General features: G+C 33.8%; 3 protein-coding genes across 5 annotated transcripts; all 3 read right to left on the bottom strand.

Moving 5' to 3' along the window:
• Positions 1–3,179: 3,179 nt before the first annotated feature.
• Positions 3,180–3,761, bottom strand: LOC139901403 (uncharacterized mitochondrial protein AtMg01250-like). The gene has a single exon (XM_071884122.1). It carries the CDS (start codon positions 3,759–3,761, stop codon positions 3,180–3,182), a length of 582 nt encoding a protein of 193 aa, XP_071740223.1.
• Positions 3,762–4,194: 433 nt separating this feature from the next.
• LOC139901404 (uncharacterized) lies at positions 4,195–5,518 on the bottom strand. The gene is made up of 2 exons (XM_071884123.1): positions 5,267–5,518; positions 4,195–4,962 (listed from the first exon to the last, which is right to left on the bottom strand). Exons 1-2 carry the CDS (start codon positions 5,516–5,518, stop codon positions 4,195–4,197), a joined length of 1,020 nt encoding a protein of 339 aa, XP_071740224.1.
• Positions 5,519–8,200: 2,682 nt separating this feature from the next.
• Positions 8,201–13,600, bottom strand: LOC139902832 (TMV resistance protein N-like). 3 transcript variants are annotated; one of them, XM_071885480.1, is made up of 6 exons: positions 13,518–13,600; positions 11,773–12,407; positions 10,539–11,637; positions 10,144–10,476; positions 8,679–10,023; positions 8,201–8,347 (listed from the first exon to the last, which is right to left on the bottom strand). In XM_071885480.1, the coding sequence occupies exons 2-5, from the start codon at positions 12,249–12,251 to the stop codon at positions 8,716–8,718; spliced, it is 3,219 nt and encodes a 1,072-aa protein (XP_071741581.1). In that variant the 5' UTR covers positions 12,252–12,407; positions 13,518–13,600; the 3' UTR covers positions 8,201–8,347; positions 8,679–8,715. The 3 variants fall into 3 exon arrangements, with proteins under 3 accessions (XP_071741581.1, XP_071741579.1, XP_071741580.1); XM_071885478.1 differs by lacking the exon at positions 13,518–13,600 and adding an exon at positions 12,811–12,917; XM_071885479.1 differs by lacking the exons at positions 8,201–8,347; positions 13,518–13,600 and adding an exon at positions 12,811–12,917 and having other exon boundaries at positions 8,572–10,023.
• Between the last annotated feature and the right edge of the window lie 570 nt (positions 13,601–14,170).

Consider the following 14,170-nt stretch of genomic DNA (forward strand, 5'->3'; position numbering starts at 1 on the left):
TATTTTATAAAAATATTATTCTATGTATTTAATAATAATATTTAAACTTAATATTACAATTTAAATATAAAAACTAGAATTAAAAACTAATTAATAAACTTGAACCCTAATTAAATCTTAACCTTAAATAATATAATTAAACCCTAATCCGTATTTAATGCAGTCCAAGGTTCAGCCTGTCAGACCAGCTCCTTAACTGCGGTATCCCGTGCCAGAAAGGCTCCGCGACTGTTGAGATATGCAGTCTCAGATGATTGCAGGCTCAAATTCGTAAGTTCAGTTTTTTATATATATATATTTTTTATAGAAAACAAATTGTAATTTAAATAAAACTTATATTTTAAAAAAATTACTTATTAGTTTTTATAACTTTTAACAAAAGAAATAAAAAAATAAACTTTTTAATTTAAACACTTAAAATATATATATATATATATATATATATATATATATATATATATATATATATATATATATATATATATATATATATATATATATATATATATATATATATATATATATTATGTTTTTATATTTTTAATTTTTTTTACACTTATAATAAATATATTTTTACAAAAATAGCTTAAAAAATAAATTTTTTATAGCGTTTTATGGCGGCCCCCGGCAGCGGCGCCAAAAACTTGATGTGCCAGCGGAGGGGTACGAAATACTATTATTATTACTACGAAATACTATTAAATACGATACAATTTATACAAGTTATTTATTTATTTATTGAATGGATATACCTAAACTTTGCTACAACACTTATAGGCAGTGTACCTAATCGTAGAGTAGTGTAGTTTTTAGTAAGTCCGGTTCGTTTCACAGGGATCAGCTGAGTTTACACTATATTTTTATTTTTATATTTATATATATACATATATATATATATACATATATATATATATACATATATATATACATATATATATATATATATATATATATATATATATATATATATATATATATATATATATATATATATATATATATATATATATATATATATATATATATAGTATTATTATTATAAAGGGGGGTTTTTACCGTTTAATGACTGGTTTGTCTATTTTGAGACTTATATCACAGTTAAAACCTAATGAAAAATATTAAATATAAATATAACTTATTTTAAAGCGTAAAGTAAATGATGATAAATAAAAGCGCGATAATTAAAAAGTGCGATAAAATGAAAGTACGATAAATAAAATGACGGTATATAAAAATACGATGAGATATAAAATAAAGGAATTATGCTTATTTAAACTTCCGTAATCATGATGTTTGACGTTTTGATTTTAATTTATTACCATGGGTTAATTGTCATTTGTCCTGGATTATTCGATACGTCTATCTGGTTTTTGTCCATAACAGTCCATCGGCCATAATTATAAAGTGCGAGTATCCTCGTCAAATTACCCTTATACCCGAAGTCAAATATTTCAACTAATTGGGGACTTAAACTGTAACAAGGTCTTAATACTTTGTTAATGATTACACCAGGTTATCGACTGTGTGTAATCCAAGGTTTTAATACTTTGTTAACAATTACACCAATTTTCCTTGTATGTAATCCACCCATGTTTTAATGAGTCCATTGGCTATTAGTCCATCCCCGTGTCCGGTCAAATGAACAATTATTAGTACTTATAAATATCCCGCCCATCGTATCCGATCGAGTGTATGTGGTTATTTATAAACACGTCAAATTGTAAATCTCTATATTAAATTAACGAACTATCATTCAGTTAAACAATTATAAAGCCCATTAATAGCCCATAGTCCAATTTCCACAAGTGTCGGTCTTTTGTCCAAACCCCAATTATGGTCCAAAATCCAATAAATCCGTCTTAATATTTAGTCCAACATCACGATTACTTTGGCTTAAATAAGCATAATAATAACTTAGCTACGAGACATTAATTTAAAAAGGTTGAACATAACTTACAATGAGTATTAATTGCGTAGTATTACACTGACAGAGTTTCAACTTACAAAACCTTAAAACATTCGTTACAATAACCTTATTATTATTATTAACTTAATATTAAAAATTATAATTAAAATATAAATATAAATATAAATATAAACTGAGAGAAGAGATTGAAGATGGTGTAATATGATCGTCGAATTGCATGTCCTTTTATAGGGGGATTTGGGTCCTGGTGTGCTCTGCGACTGCGGTACTTTTCTGCCTGAAGGGCTCCGCGACTGCGGAGCTTCGATTTCCAGCTCACACATAAATTGGATCCTAGCTTGTCGACGTTAATTTTTTAATATATAAATATAATATATATATAATTTACATAATTAATTATATATTATATTATATTTATGTGCATAGTTGATTTGTAATTTTAGCTCCATTGAGTCGCTCGTTGATAGTGGGTTCATGTCTCGGTTCCGGATTTTCGAACGTCCTTTCGTACGCTTAGATATCTTGTACTTTGCGTTTCACGGCTTGTACTCTTGTAATTTTTAGACGCTTCTCATTAATAATTTGAACCACTTGGATTGTATCTTGTACATTTGAGCTTTTTGGTCATTTGCTTCTTCAAATCGTCGAATCTGTCTTTTGTCTTCACCTTTTATTATTTAAACGAATATTACTTGGAATTAGAACAATTGCAACTAAAAGCTTGTCTTTCTGGAAGGATAATGCTATGAAATATATGTTCGTTTTTAGCATTATCATATCGCCAAGAACATGATTCTCAAGCCATCGATCCTTCCAAAAGAGCGTTTTGTCTCCCAAACCTACCACTTTCACAAACGAGCTAGAGAAAGAGAAGTTTAAGCTATCTATTTGTTTGCCAATTTTTCGAATTTTATTCCAAATCACCCTTTTGCCAAAATTATGGTTTTCAAGAACTTGACCCAATCCCCCATCCATCCCGTAGATGTTTTTTATCACCTTAACCCAAAATGCCTCATTTTCAACCCGAAACCGCCATTCCCATTTTCCCAACAAAGCCAAGTTTTTGGCTTTGAGGGATCCGATGTTTAACCCCCCGTTTTCATAGGGGAGTAAAATGGTGTCCCACTTTACCCATGAGATTTTTGAAATCTCACCCGACCCGTCCCAAAAAAATTTACGACGCAAACCTTCAAGCATGTTGATGACACACGATGGAGCACATAATAGGGAGAAGGCATACAACGGAAGGCTACTAAGTACCGATTTGATTAATGTAAGTCGGCCTCCAAATCATTTTCGCTTTCCAATCCACTAACCTAGAGTGAAACTTTTCGATGTAGGATTCCCAATCACGTAACTTGTTCATTTTTTGCCCTATAGGTAATCCTAGATATGAGCACGGGAAAGAACCAACCCAACATCCTATTCGATCCACCATCCTTTCAATTGCATCCTTATTCACCCCAATTCTATAAAGACAACTTTTTGAGAAGTTTACCTTTAATCCCGAAAATATTTCGAAAAATTTTAGAAGCTTTGAGAGGTTACTTACATTTCTTTTGCTCCATTCACCAAAAAATAACGTATCATCGGCATATTGTAAGTGCGATATAACAACATTATCATTCCCGATCTCCAAGCCTCTATATAGGTTCGTTTCCGTTGCGTGCTTCGTGAGGATGTTTAGGCCTTCCACGGCCATTATGAAGAGGTAAGGAGATAACGGATCTCCTTGTCGGACACCTTTTTTAAGTGTGAATTCCTTTGTTGGCGAGCCGTTAACCAGTACCGAAACGATGCCGATTCTAAACAAGACTTGATCCAAGTTCTCCATTTTTTTTCGAATCCCATAGCTTTCATTACATAAAACAAGAAGTCCCAGTTAACACTATCGAAAGCTTTCTCGAAATCTGCTTTAAATAACAAGCATATCCTTTTATGGATTTTCACATAATCCACCACTTCATTTGCTACAAGGATCCCATCGAGAATGTACCGACCCTTAATGAAAGCGCTTCGTTCTTCCCCAATAACCTTATCAATGACTTTTTGGAGTCTATTCGCGAGCAATTTCGAGATTATTTTGTAGTAGCTTCCTATGAGGCTAATGGGTCGATACTCACCGAGATTAATGGGATCATTTATCTTAGGGATTAACGTGATGAACGAGGCATTACATCCTTTATATATGGATCCATTCGTCCAGAACCACTCGATAGCTGCTTTAAGGTCATCCTTTATGAGCCAGAAAAATTTCTTATAAAAACTTAGATTAAACCGTCCGGACCCGGGGCCTTGTTAGATTCACTTTCTTTTATTGCATCCCATAGTTCGATATCTGAAAATGGCTCTTCAAGCATCTGAGAGTCTGATGTGCTGATGCGATTAAATAGAAGTGCTGCCATTGAAGAATAATCTGGCACCTGCTCACGTTTATCTTCAAAAATTTTACCGTAGAACTCGTAAATCGCATTCTTGATTTCACTTGGATTTTCGTTCCAGATACCATCGGTGTGTAGTCCTCTTATGTTGCAGTTATTATTCTTTCGTCTGATCGAAGCATGAAAAAATGAGGTATTATCTTCACCCTCTGCTACCCATTTTATACGTGCCTTTTGACGTATCATGTCAGCTTTTTCATTCTCTTTTTTCAACCATTGTGCTCTATTATTTAACCGTGTAACCCTCTCCTCCTCAGTGATATTCCCAGCATCTGCTTTTAGTTCTAACACAGTTGTCTCCTTTTTAAGTGTTTCAATCTCCACATCAATTAAACCATACTTTCTTTTGCTCCATTCCCTTAGTGCGACTTTAACGTTTTTGAGCCTATCTCGAAAAACACAGTCAAGCTTGGTCCCATAAACCGGTTTCTTCCATGCTTCAGTGATTACTTTCTCAACCTCCTTAGAATCAAGCCAGACATCGAACATCTTAAAAGGCTTGGGCCCAAAGTCTTCGTTTTTATCTCTGAGTATTATCGGACAGTGGTCCGAGGTGTGCCTGTCAAGGCTTATGGCAGAGATATCACCCCACGACTGCATGAATTCATCCGATACAAGAAAACGATCGAGCTTACTCATCTTGACTCCATCATCACTAATCCGTGTCTAGCATTTTCCTAAGTGGAACCTCGATTAATTTTGCAGACTCAATAAAATTGTTGAAGATCATTGCTCGTCTTTCGTGGAATACACTGTTATGCCTCTCGTTACTTGATCTTACTTTATTAAAATATCCCCCCAATGATTCAATCCACATCCGGGAAGTTCATTAAACGTTCTAAACTATCCCAGATTTTTTTTTTTTTTTGGAGTCTTTATGCGGACCATAGACATTAACCACAATCGTTTCTTTATTCTTTCCTTTCCATCTCCCTTTAATGGCCAAGTAAAATTGCTTCTCAACAACTTCATTCACGACTAAGATATTCGGATCCCAGATAGTTTGCATTATCCCTGATTTACCGACATTAGGTTTTTGGATGTAGCATAAGTTTGGTGAACCCCATAACCTTTCGACCCATTTATCCTCTAGTGTATTGCATCTCGTTTCTTGGAGCATAACGATATCAGGCAATTCATTTAACTTCATTAATATAAAATTCATACCAATCGTTCATATTTGAATTGTAATTATATATGTATATAGCGAAATCATTTTCCACATCAACCTACGGGTCATGTCTCATAGAGTTATATACTCCCTTCGTCCCAATTTAATATTCCAAAGACAAAAAACACACAGTTTAAGAAAAAGTGACTGTCACGTGTACTTTTGGTCTATTTTCTTTATACTTTCCAGTTTTACTCATTAATTTTTACTTATACTTTTGTCTTACTTAAATAAAGCAAGGGTATAAAAGTACTTTAACCAATTATTCTTTTCTATTTATGAAAGTGGACTATTAATTTGAGACGGACGGAAAAGGAAAGGTGGACTATTGATATGGGACGGAGGGAGTATTTAATTACAAAATACATGATCGTTTCATTAATTCGTTAGTCTATGTTAGATATACGGAGTATAAAAATAAGTCAAACATAAAAAAAAAAAAAATAAAAAAAAAAGAATTCGTATAAAAATATAATACACCTAAAAAGATATCATTTCTAATGGGGATGATTCTCACACACACTTTTTTGATCCTCACACACCAATTGAGTATTATTAGAAGAGCAAAATGTTAAAATAAGTGTGTGAGGATCAAAAAAGTGTGTGTGAGAATCATCCCCCATTTCTAATAAGTATATCAGCATAGGGAAAAGAACAGTAACCGAGGGTATTTAGGTAACTTCATCCGCTTCTCCTCTCTGTAGTACGTAGTATATCACACCACCACCTACCAACCAACCATTAATCAGTAATCACTATCGCCCATTCAATATCACCACACCCACAGCTGATACCACAGCTCATTCAACATTGGATTTTTGGTATTTCACCTGCTACATAGTTATATCGCTTCTTCACCCCCTTTGTCTCCACCAGCTGCAGTTTGACAAAAATTAGGGTTCATCCCATCGCTTCTTCTCCCCTTTGTCTCCACCAGCAGAGTCTGACAAAAATTAGGGTTCGCCCCATTTAATCACCCGATTTCGTCGCTTCTTCACCCCTTCGTCTCTACCAGCTGCAGTCTGACAAAAATTAGGGTTCACCCCATCGCTTCTTCACCCCTTTGTCTCCACCAGCTGCAGTCTGACAAAAATTAGGGCTTACCCTATTTAATCAGCCGATTTCGTCAACCGCTGCTTCAATTACAAAAAAAATACGGTTTTCCCCAGGTTTGTCTGGTTAAGATCTCTCAGATTAGAGTTCAAACAAGACGTTAAAACAATTGAAGTGTTCATGTCTTCTATCGTTCGACTTCATTCGTCGTATTGTTTTGTTATTTGTTATTCCTATTTGAGGAGTTTGTGTACGTGTTATTATGTTTTTTTCAGCTACCGGAGTTTTTAACTGTTGACCTGATGCAGGCTCATATTCTATAAATTGATGATTATATATTTTCTGCTCAATTTTCTGAATTTTTTTTTTTTTTTTTGAAAAAATATTAGAAAGTTATCTAGCGGAAGTTGACTCTCTGAGGTTGCTCAATTAGTTCATCTTGTGTAATTTAATACAATTTTGTTAGCTTTTAGGTAAAATGTTTAGGATTTGGTTATAGTATGACAATTTTAATTGTGTATATTTTTTGATGGTTTGTTTACAGAGTCATATTAGTGGTTTGGTAACACAACTACAAGAGTTACAAAATAGGAACTTGGAATTGGATAAAGAGAATAAGAAACTTAGCTCCGAGGTTTGGAATTCTCTAATTTGTAGTAGATTATCTTTGGGTTGTTTACATTGCAAGTAATGGTGTTAACGCCTATTATGATATTATTTGTGATTTAGCTTCGTTCTAATGAAGTGGACAGTGATATGCTTGAAGCGTCCGAACGTCTTACTGTGTCAAATAGTTTGAACCTGATGTGATAGTAATAATGTGATAAAAGTTGTAATTTTATGGGTCAAAATTGAAGCATAACCTAAATTCTACCTATATTGACCCTCATATCGATGTTTGGTATTGTTTTCTCACCTGCACTATGTACTGCGTATTTCACCATAATACGATTCTTATATAACTGCCGTGACAACAACTGCTTCTAAGGATGGTGATGATGGTGGTGTTGCTGCTCAACTAAGAACAACAAATTACAATACCCAATATGAAGCAAGCACTACAGAAGACAACATTTCAAACACCTGACAATCTAATCGCTACGTGTAACATATAACATTGCTGGGGCAATCACTTGAACAACCAATGTTACAAGTTAGCACGGTAGGCCACAAAAAAAAAAAAAAAAAAAAAAAAAAAAAAAAAGTGTCACCAATTGGTATCATCTTACAAGTATAGGAGCACTATATAGATGTAAAGATAATATACTTCTGGAAATGGCTAGATGGGTAGTTATAGAATAACATCTTACACTATTTGTAACTAGACTATAGTTAGTTTAATAATAATTGGAGTTCAATAATGCATAATTTGTGTTTCAAGTTAATTGGTACTCCGTATTACAGTTATGTAACGAATGTAATAACCTATATTTGCTTTTATAGTTTGCGCAATAGTACATTCATTTTGTTTTTTATCAACCAAATGGTTTGCCATAATTAAAGTTATGGTTTTGTGTTTGTTTTTAGCATTTGGAGTGTTTGATATTCAGCGTTCTTATTTTGACTCATTCTATATATTAGATCTCATAAAATCAGTCTGCAAACACATGGCAGAAACATAAATGCGAAGAAAACTCAAAACAAAACAAAAACACCAGTTCATGATGATTCCATCCATTTGTCATTTGCGGGACACAAAACCTCATTGATCATCTGAACCCAAATTAGCAACAGATCGACCTCCAGTACATGTATCTGTTCCACAATTAAAACTTTTCACTTGCCCGTCAAGTTCAGCTGAATCCAATAAGCAATGATAATGCATGTATCAAGCTCAACAATTTCCAGCTCACCATATTCAACATAATCGAATACTATAAACATTACTCCATTTGACAATTAAGAGTGCAAACATAACGATTTTATGTACTCCAATCAATATATGTTTATTTGCAAAACGTAAAAAATAGTTTTAACAGATACAAAATGAAATCATATTAATTTTATTTAGAAGCATACTTACATAAAATGAAAATATTCTACTGAAATCTACATTAAGAAGCTAATAGAGTATGTAGATATATACATGTTACATATCGTTGTGTCTGAGTTATCGATCACAGCTATATGTAGCAGAAACTTTCAAGCATAGTGGTATCTTTTACAGATGTAAAACCATAAGACTGAAGCCGCCATTTAGTCCCAACAATACGCAGACCTTTTAACCGAAAGATGCTCAGAGGAAGTCGATTTATGCCACTACCTTGTATGTTCAACTCTGTCAAACTTTCTAATACCCCTATTTCCTCAGGCAGTTTCTCAACTAAAAAACAATGTGTTAGATGGAGATATTTTAAACGTTCCATCTTACAGATACTGTTTGGAATACCACGTAGATATACACAATCTGTTATGATTAGCTCCTCTAAACATTCTAATAGGCCAAGATCGTCAGGCAGCTTCTCGATAAGCCAACATGATTTTAAACGAAGAGATTTCAGTTGTTTTAACATACAAAGGCTATCTGGAAGATTCTTAATTTCTTTTGTAGAAAAAGTTAACTCCTCGAGATTCGGAGTCAGCCCAAGGCTAAGGTTCCTCAACTTGGAAAGACTAAGTTTCATATATTTCAGATTTGGACATTCGTTGGGCATGTGAAGTTCTACCAACTCACATCCTTCAAGACTTAATGTCTCGAGATCCGAAATCAGCCCGAGGTCAAGTATCTTCAACTTTGAACATGCAAGGATAATGGACTTGAGCTTCGGGTATCTGTAGGGCATGTGAAGTTCCACCAAATCACATCCTTCAAGACTTAATGTCTCGAGATCCGAAATCGGCCCAAGGTCAAGTTTATTCAACTTTGAGCATTCACGAAGGATAATGTAACTGAGCTTAGGGTATCTGTGGGGCATGTGAAGTTCTAACAAATGAAAACAACTACCAAGATTTAATGACTCAAGATTCGGAATTCGCCCAAGGGTAAGCTTCCTCAATTTGGAAAAACCAAGGTTGAGATATTTCAGATTTGGACATTCTTTGGGCATGTGAAATTCTGCCAAATCACATCCTCCAAGACTTAATGTCTCGAGATATGAAATCAGCCCGAGGTCAAGGATCCTCATATTTTTCGATCGAAGGATAATGGATTTGAGCTTTGGGCATTGAAAAGGAATGTGAAGTTCTACCAAATCATAACATCCCTCAACGTTTAACGTCTCGAGATCTAGAATCGGCCCAAGGTTAAGAATCCTCAAGGTTGAGTGCGTGAGGTTGAGGAACTTGAGTTTTGGAAATCCATTGGGAATATTAAACTCTATTATATTTTTACAATCTGAAAGATCTAATGTCTCGAGGTTAGGAATGAACTCAAAGTCAAAGGTCACCAAATTTGACCCTTTGAGGTTAAGGAATCTGAGCTTGTTAAGAACCTGTGATGGAAAAAGAAACATAATTAAAAAAGAAAAGATGAAGAAGATGAATATTGGTGTACTATGTACATATAACATTTAGATATCATGCATAACAATTAATCAACCACATCATCTTACCTTTCTTTCTCCATCTTCCCAAAGTCGTACAATATTGCTTCCAGGCATTTCCAGTTTAACAAGATTATCTGCTGTAAATTTTCTGGATAACAAGCATTCAAAGGGGAACATATGCCATTCCAGATATTGTAAACTGTTTGGTAAGTATGGACCACATTTGCCAATATAATCATAAGACTGGTTAAGGATAAGAAATTTAAGTTGATAATCATAATCAAAATAATGCTTAAGGCAAAGAAATCTAAGTTTCTTCATGTTTTGAAGACCGCTCATTAATATTTTGGGTTCAATTTCCATATATCCAAGTTGGATGCCTCTTGTTGCTTCCATACCCTGTAATAAGAAAGTGATTATTGTAAAATTTAGTTGTATCATGACAACCATTATTTAATTACCTTGTCATTCTCCAATATATCTTTAATTTCCTCTTCAATCCACAATCGACTATGTCTCCAAGGCTCATCAGGGTGTAAGCGACGAACTAAATTTTTGCCCATTTCTTCAATATGGTCATGCATGTTCAAGCAATTATATTTAGAAATAGTAATGAGTGATTTTTGCTCAAGAACTCTTAAACCAATTCTAGCATTATACCCTTGACTTTCAAGTGCTTTAATCGCGTCGTCTTTCTCCCAATCTTTAAGTAAGCACACAACATCAAGGAATATTTCTTTGTAGTCATCTTCTAAACCTATATAGCTTATTTCCAGTTGCTCAAGAGTATCCCTTAATGGAATTCTTTTTAGCCTTTCCAACGTATCTATCCACTCAAGGTTATCTTTACCACCAAGAAATGAACCCAAAACCTTGATCGTTAGGGGAAGACCATCTGCATAACGTACAACTTGTTCTGATAGGTCTTCATAACCTTGAATTGGATTCTCTCCCCCAAAGGCATACCTACTGAAAAGACAAATTGCTTCCTTTTTCAATAACAGATTGACATCAAGAATAGTTAACTTCACTCCGCGTATGTTGAGCACATCCTCATCTCTTGTTGTAACGATAATTCTACTCCCCGGCTTAAACGAATTAGGCTCAATTGCTAACTCATTAAGCTGATTAATGTGATCCACATCATCTAGAACAACAAGAACCTTTCTACTAGGCATCATTCTTTTCATCTTATTTTTCCCGTCATAAACATCGTTTACGGTTATGCTTTGATTTTTTGACACGTCCAAAAGGATCTGTTTCTGCACAGATTTCAAACTGGAAGCTTTTGAAACTTCCCTTACATTCGCAACAAAGCTTTGACCTTCAAAAGTATGAGATATTTGATCATAAACTGCTCTGGCCAAAGTTGTCTTCCCACCACCTCCCATCCCTTTGATACCTATCACACGGAAATCATCGATACCAATTTCTAAACTTGATACAACACCGTCAACCCTTGACTTCATGCCTATTAAATTTTCGTCTGCGCTTGACCAAATGGGAGGTAACTCAAGTGATATCTTTTCAACAATTTGTCTGATAAATTCAGCCTCGTGCCTGTACGTTTAAGGAGAGTAAATTATCAACTTATGCTGCTCAAAATCCCTACATGATCAATCAGCTCATATCTAAATCTTTAAATTAAATTATATAATATAAATATAATGTACGTATGAATGAATTATTAATTACCCATTAGCAGTGGTCTTTAACTCCAACCCAGCAAGATCAGCTGCTTCTTTCAGAGCCCCTCTCCATTTCCCAGCAGCTTCCGAATTTACGTGTTTTGCAAAAGCTTCTCCAACAGCGCCAATCTGTTTGCGGACTTCGGTGGGTTCCACGTCATAGAAGACAGGGTATGCGATCTGGTCTGCTGCCTTTTGGCACTCCATAATCTTGACAAGCTCATCCAAACACCAAGATGAAGACGCATAATTCTTTGAGAAAACAATTATGTATAATTTCGAGTTTTCTATCGAATTGATAAGCTCATCACTTATCTTTCTGCCCTGCCTTATCTCCTTATCATCCTTGTAGATCAGAATTCCTTTGTCCTTAAGAGCTGAATAAAGATGATCTACAAAGGTCTTACGCGTATCTTCACCTCTAAAGCTAATAAACACATCATACCTAAAGCACTTTTGAACGAACGAAGTTGAAGAAGATGCCATAAATAAAGGTATCCTTGCAGGTTCCCTAATTATTTTCTTTTGATAACATTAAAAAAGACTGTTAAAGAAGAAAAATCCCTAGGCAAAACAATCGATGAAGGAAGCCGAACTAAGAAAACTCTTCATTGATGATCCTGCAGCTACCAATTTGACCGCCTGAACAATAATTTTTAAAAAAGTTCTTATTAATACATTTATGATTCCAGAGCTCTCAATATTAGCTACATGGAAAGGCATTATAAGCTCAAAAACTTTGTGAATCAAAAGCAAAAACTTCTACTATTAGTTACAATCACTATCACATAAGTTTAAACTAGATATTACACTTTTTTTATTAGATGGATGCAAAAACAAGAAGCTTCACACACAGGAAAACTAGAATCAGTTACATTTTTTTTTTTTTTTTTTTTTTTTGTCAAACTTGAACACAATGACCTAAAGATACTGAGACTATAGAAACAAGGAAAGAATAATCAATTTATATATAGCAACAAAAAAAAGTATCATCAACAATCAGAGCTTTGACAATTAGGCTAAAAAGAAAAAATAATAAACTTACGATTATAAACTTAAGCAAATAACAATAATTAATTTGACCATCTATATTCCTTTGAACATATGATCTTGAAGAAGAGGCCATTATCAAAAGCATAACTTGAAAATACGTAGTTAATTTTGATGATTCCATTTGATTTTGATTTGAGAATAAAAGGATGGCAGGTGAAATTGCAAAGAAACTTTAAAAAAGACAATGGTCCCTACCTCATGTGCTTTTTTGAACAACTTTCTGTATTTCTTTGATTTTGATCATCATCATATCATATTACATTACAAATTACAATTACAATATTTAATATTATAGTATTACTTTTACACAGGGATGATTCTCACACACACTTTTTTGATCCTCACACACTAATTGAGTATTATTAGAAGATTAAAAGGTTAAAATAGGTGTGTGAGGATCAAAAAAGTGTGTGTGAGAATCATCCCCTTTTACATATTCTGCATTATATATTAAATATTACAGTAAATATTAATTAATCTTATCTTATTAGAGTATTATATTATATTTTTGTTTTTTCGCATAATATAATATCTCTGATTGTCTTTTTTATTAAAGTAAAAAAGAAGAGGAAGCTACCATGAAATTGCAATTACTTTCCTTTCTTTTTGTATGGGATTAATAAAATTAATAACAGGAAACTACCCAAACTAATCAATTCTTTGAGAATCAAAGAATTAGCAGCGGTGAAATAAAGTAACCTGGTCCGCTACATTTGTGTTGATTTGAGTGCCAAAATCCCAAATTCCTGATTTCTTAATACATGAAATATGCTTGCTCGTGTGTCCTGATTACAATCATGTATAAGAATGGAAGATAATCAGCCACTACAAGTAAATTCCACATAATTTAATCACATGGCCACACCTACACAGGCATATCTGACTTCGCAACACAAGATACTTCACTATATGATTTAAATTTTAAAATTTTTACACAACTGTGAAAGAACTTTATAATTTATTTTGTTTAATTACTTTTTCAGTTTTTTGTGATAATGAAACGACCCCGAACCGTTTAATTAAAAACCGACTAATTTTTTTTATTTTTTATTTTAGATCCCACTATGTGATCTCAACTGTCCCACTATGAGATCTTGTTCTGATCTAGATTCATGAAAATCACCCCCTCAATCCCATTCTGGGATCTTTCAATCCCATTCCGGGATCTAACCCTGAAAGGGAAATTTTTACCCAAATTAACACTTTGTGACCCGTTTCCAAAATACCATATCGAAACCGGTTACTTAACCAAGACATAGTTCATTACAAAAACATTTAAACCCACATTTTGAACATGTTTAATTGTTCGCATTCAACACCAAATTTCAACGACCCATTACTCACAACAAGTG

The sequence above is a fragment of the Rutidosis leptorrhynchoides genome, chromosome 3, assembly GCF_046630445.1.
Source record: "Rutidosis leptorrhynchoides isolate AG116_Rl617_1_P2 chromosome 3, CSIRO_AGI_Rlap_v1, whole genome shotgun sequence".
Lineage (NCBI taxonomy): Eukaryota > Viridiplantae > Streptophyta > Magnoliopsida > Asterales > Asteraceae > Rutidosis > Rutidosis leptorrhynchoides.

What these genes read in the sequence shown, in the direction of transcription:
- LOC139901403 (XM_071884122.1), bottom strand. Translation starts at nt 3,761, where the DNA reads ATGGAGAACTTGGATCAAGTCTTGTTTAGAATCGGCATCGTTTCGGTA.
- LOC139901404 (XM_071884123.1), bottom strand. Translation starts at nt 5,518, where the DNA reads ATGAAGTTAAATGAATTGCCTGATATCGTTATGCTCCAAGAAACGAGA. An exon ending in AGAATAAAGAAACGATTGTG is followed by an intron (nt 4,963 to 5,266) that starts GTTAATGTCTAT and finishes GAATTCATGCAG; the next exon opens with TCGTGGGGTGATATCTCTGC.
- LOC139902832 (XM_071885480.1), bottom strand. Translation starts at nt 12,251, where the DNA reads ATGGCATCTTCTTCAACTTCGTTCGTTCAAAAGTGCTTTAGGTATGAT. An exon ending in TTAAAGACCACTGCTAATGG is followed by an intron (nt 11,638 to 11,772) that starts GTAATTAATAAT and finishes TTAAACGTACAG; the next exon opens with GCACGAGGCTGAATTTATCA. An exon ending in ATATATTGGAGAATGACAAG is followed by an intron (nt 10,477 to 10,538) that starts GTAATTAAATAA and finishes TTCTTATTACAG; the next exon opens with GGTATGGAAGCAACAAGAGG.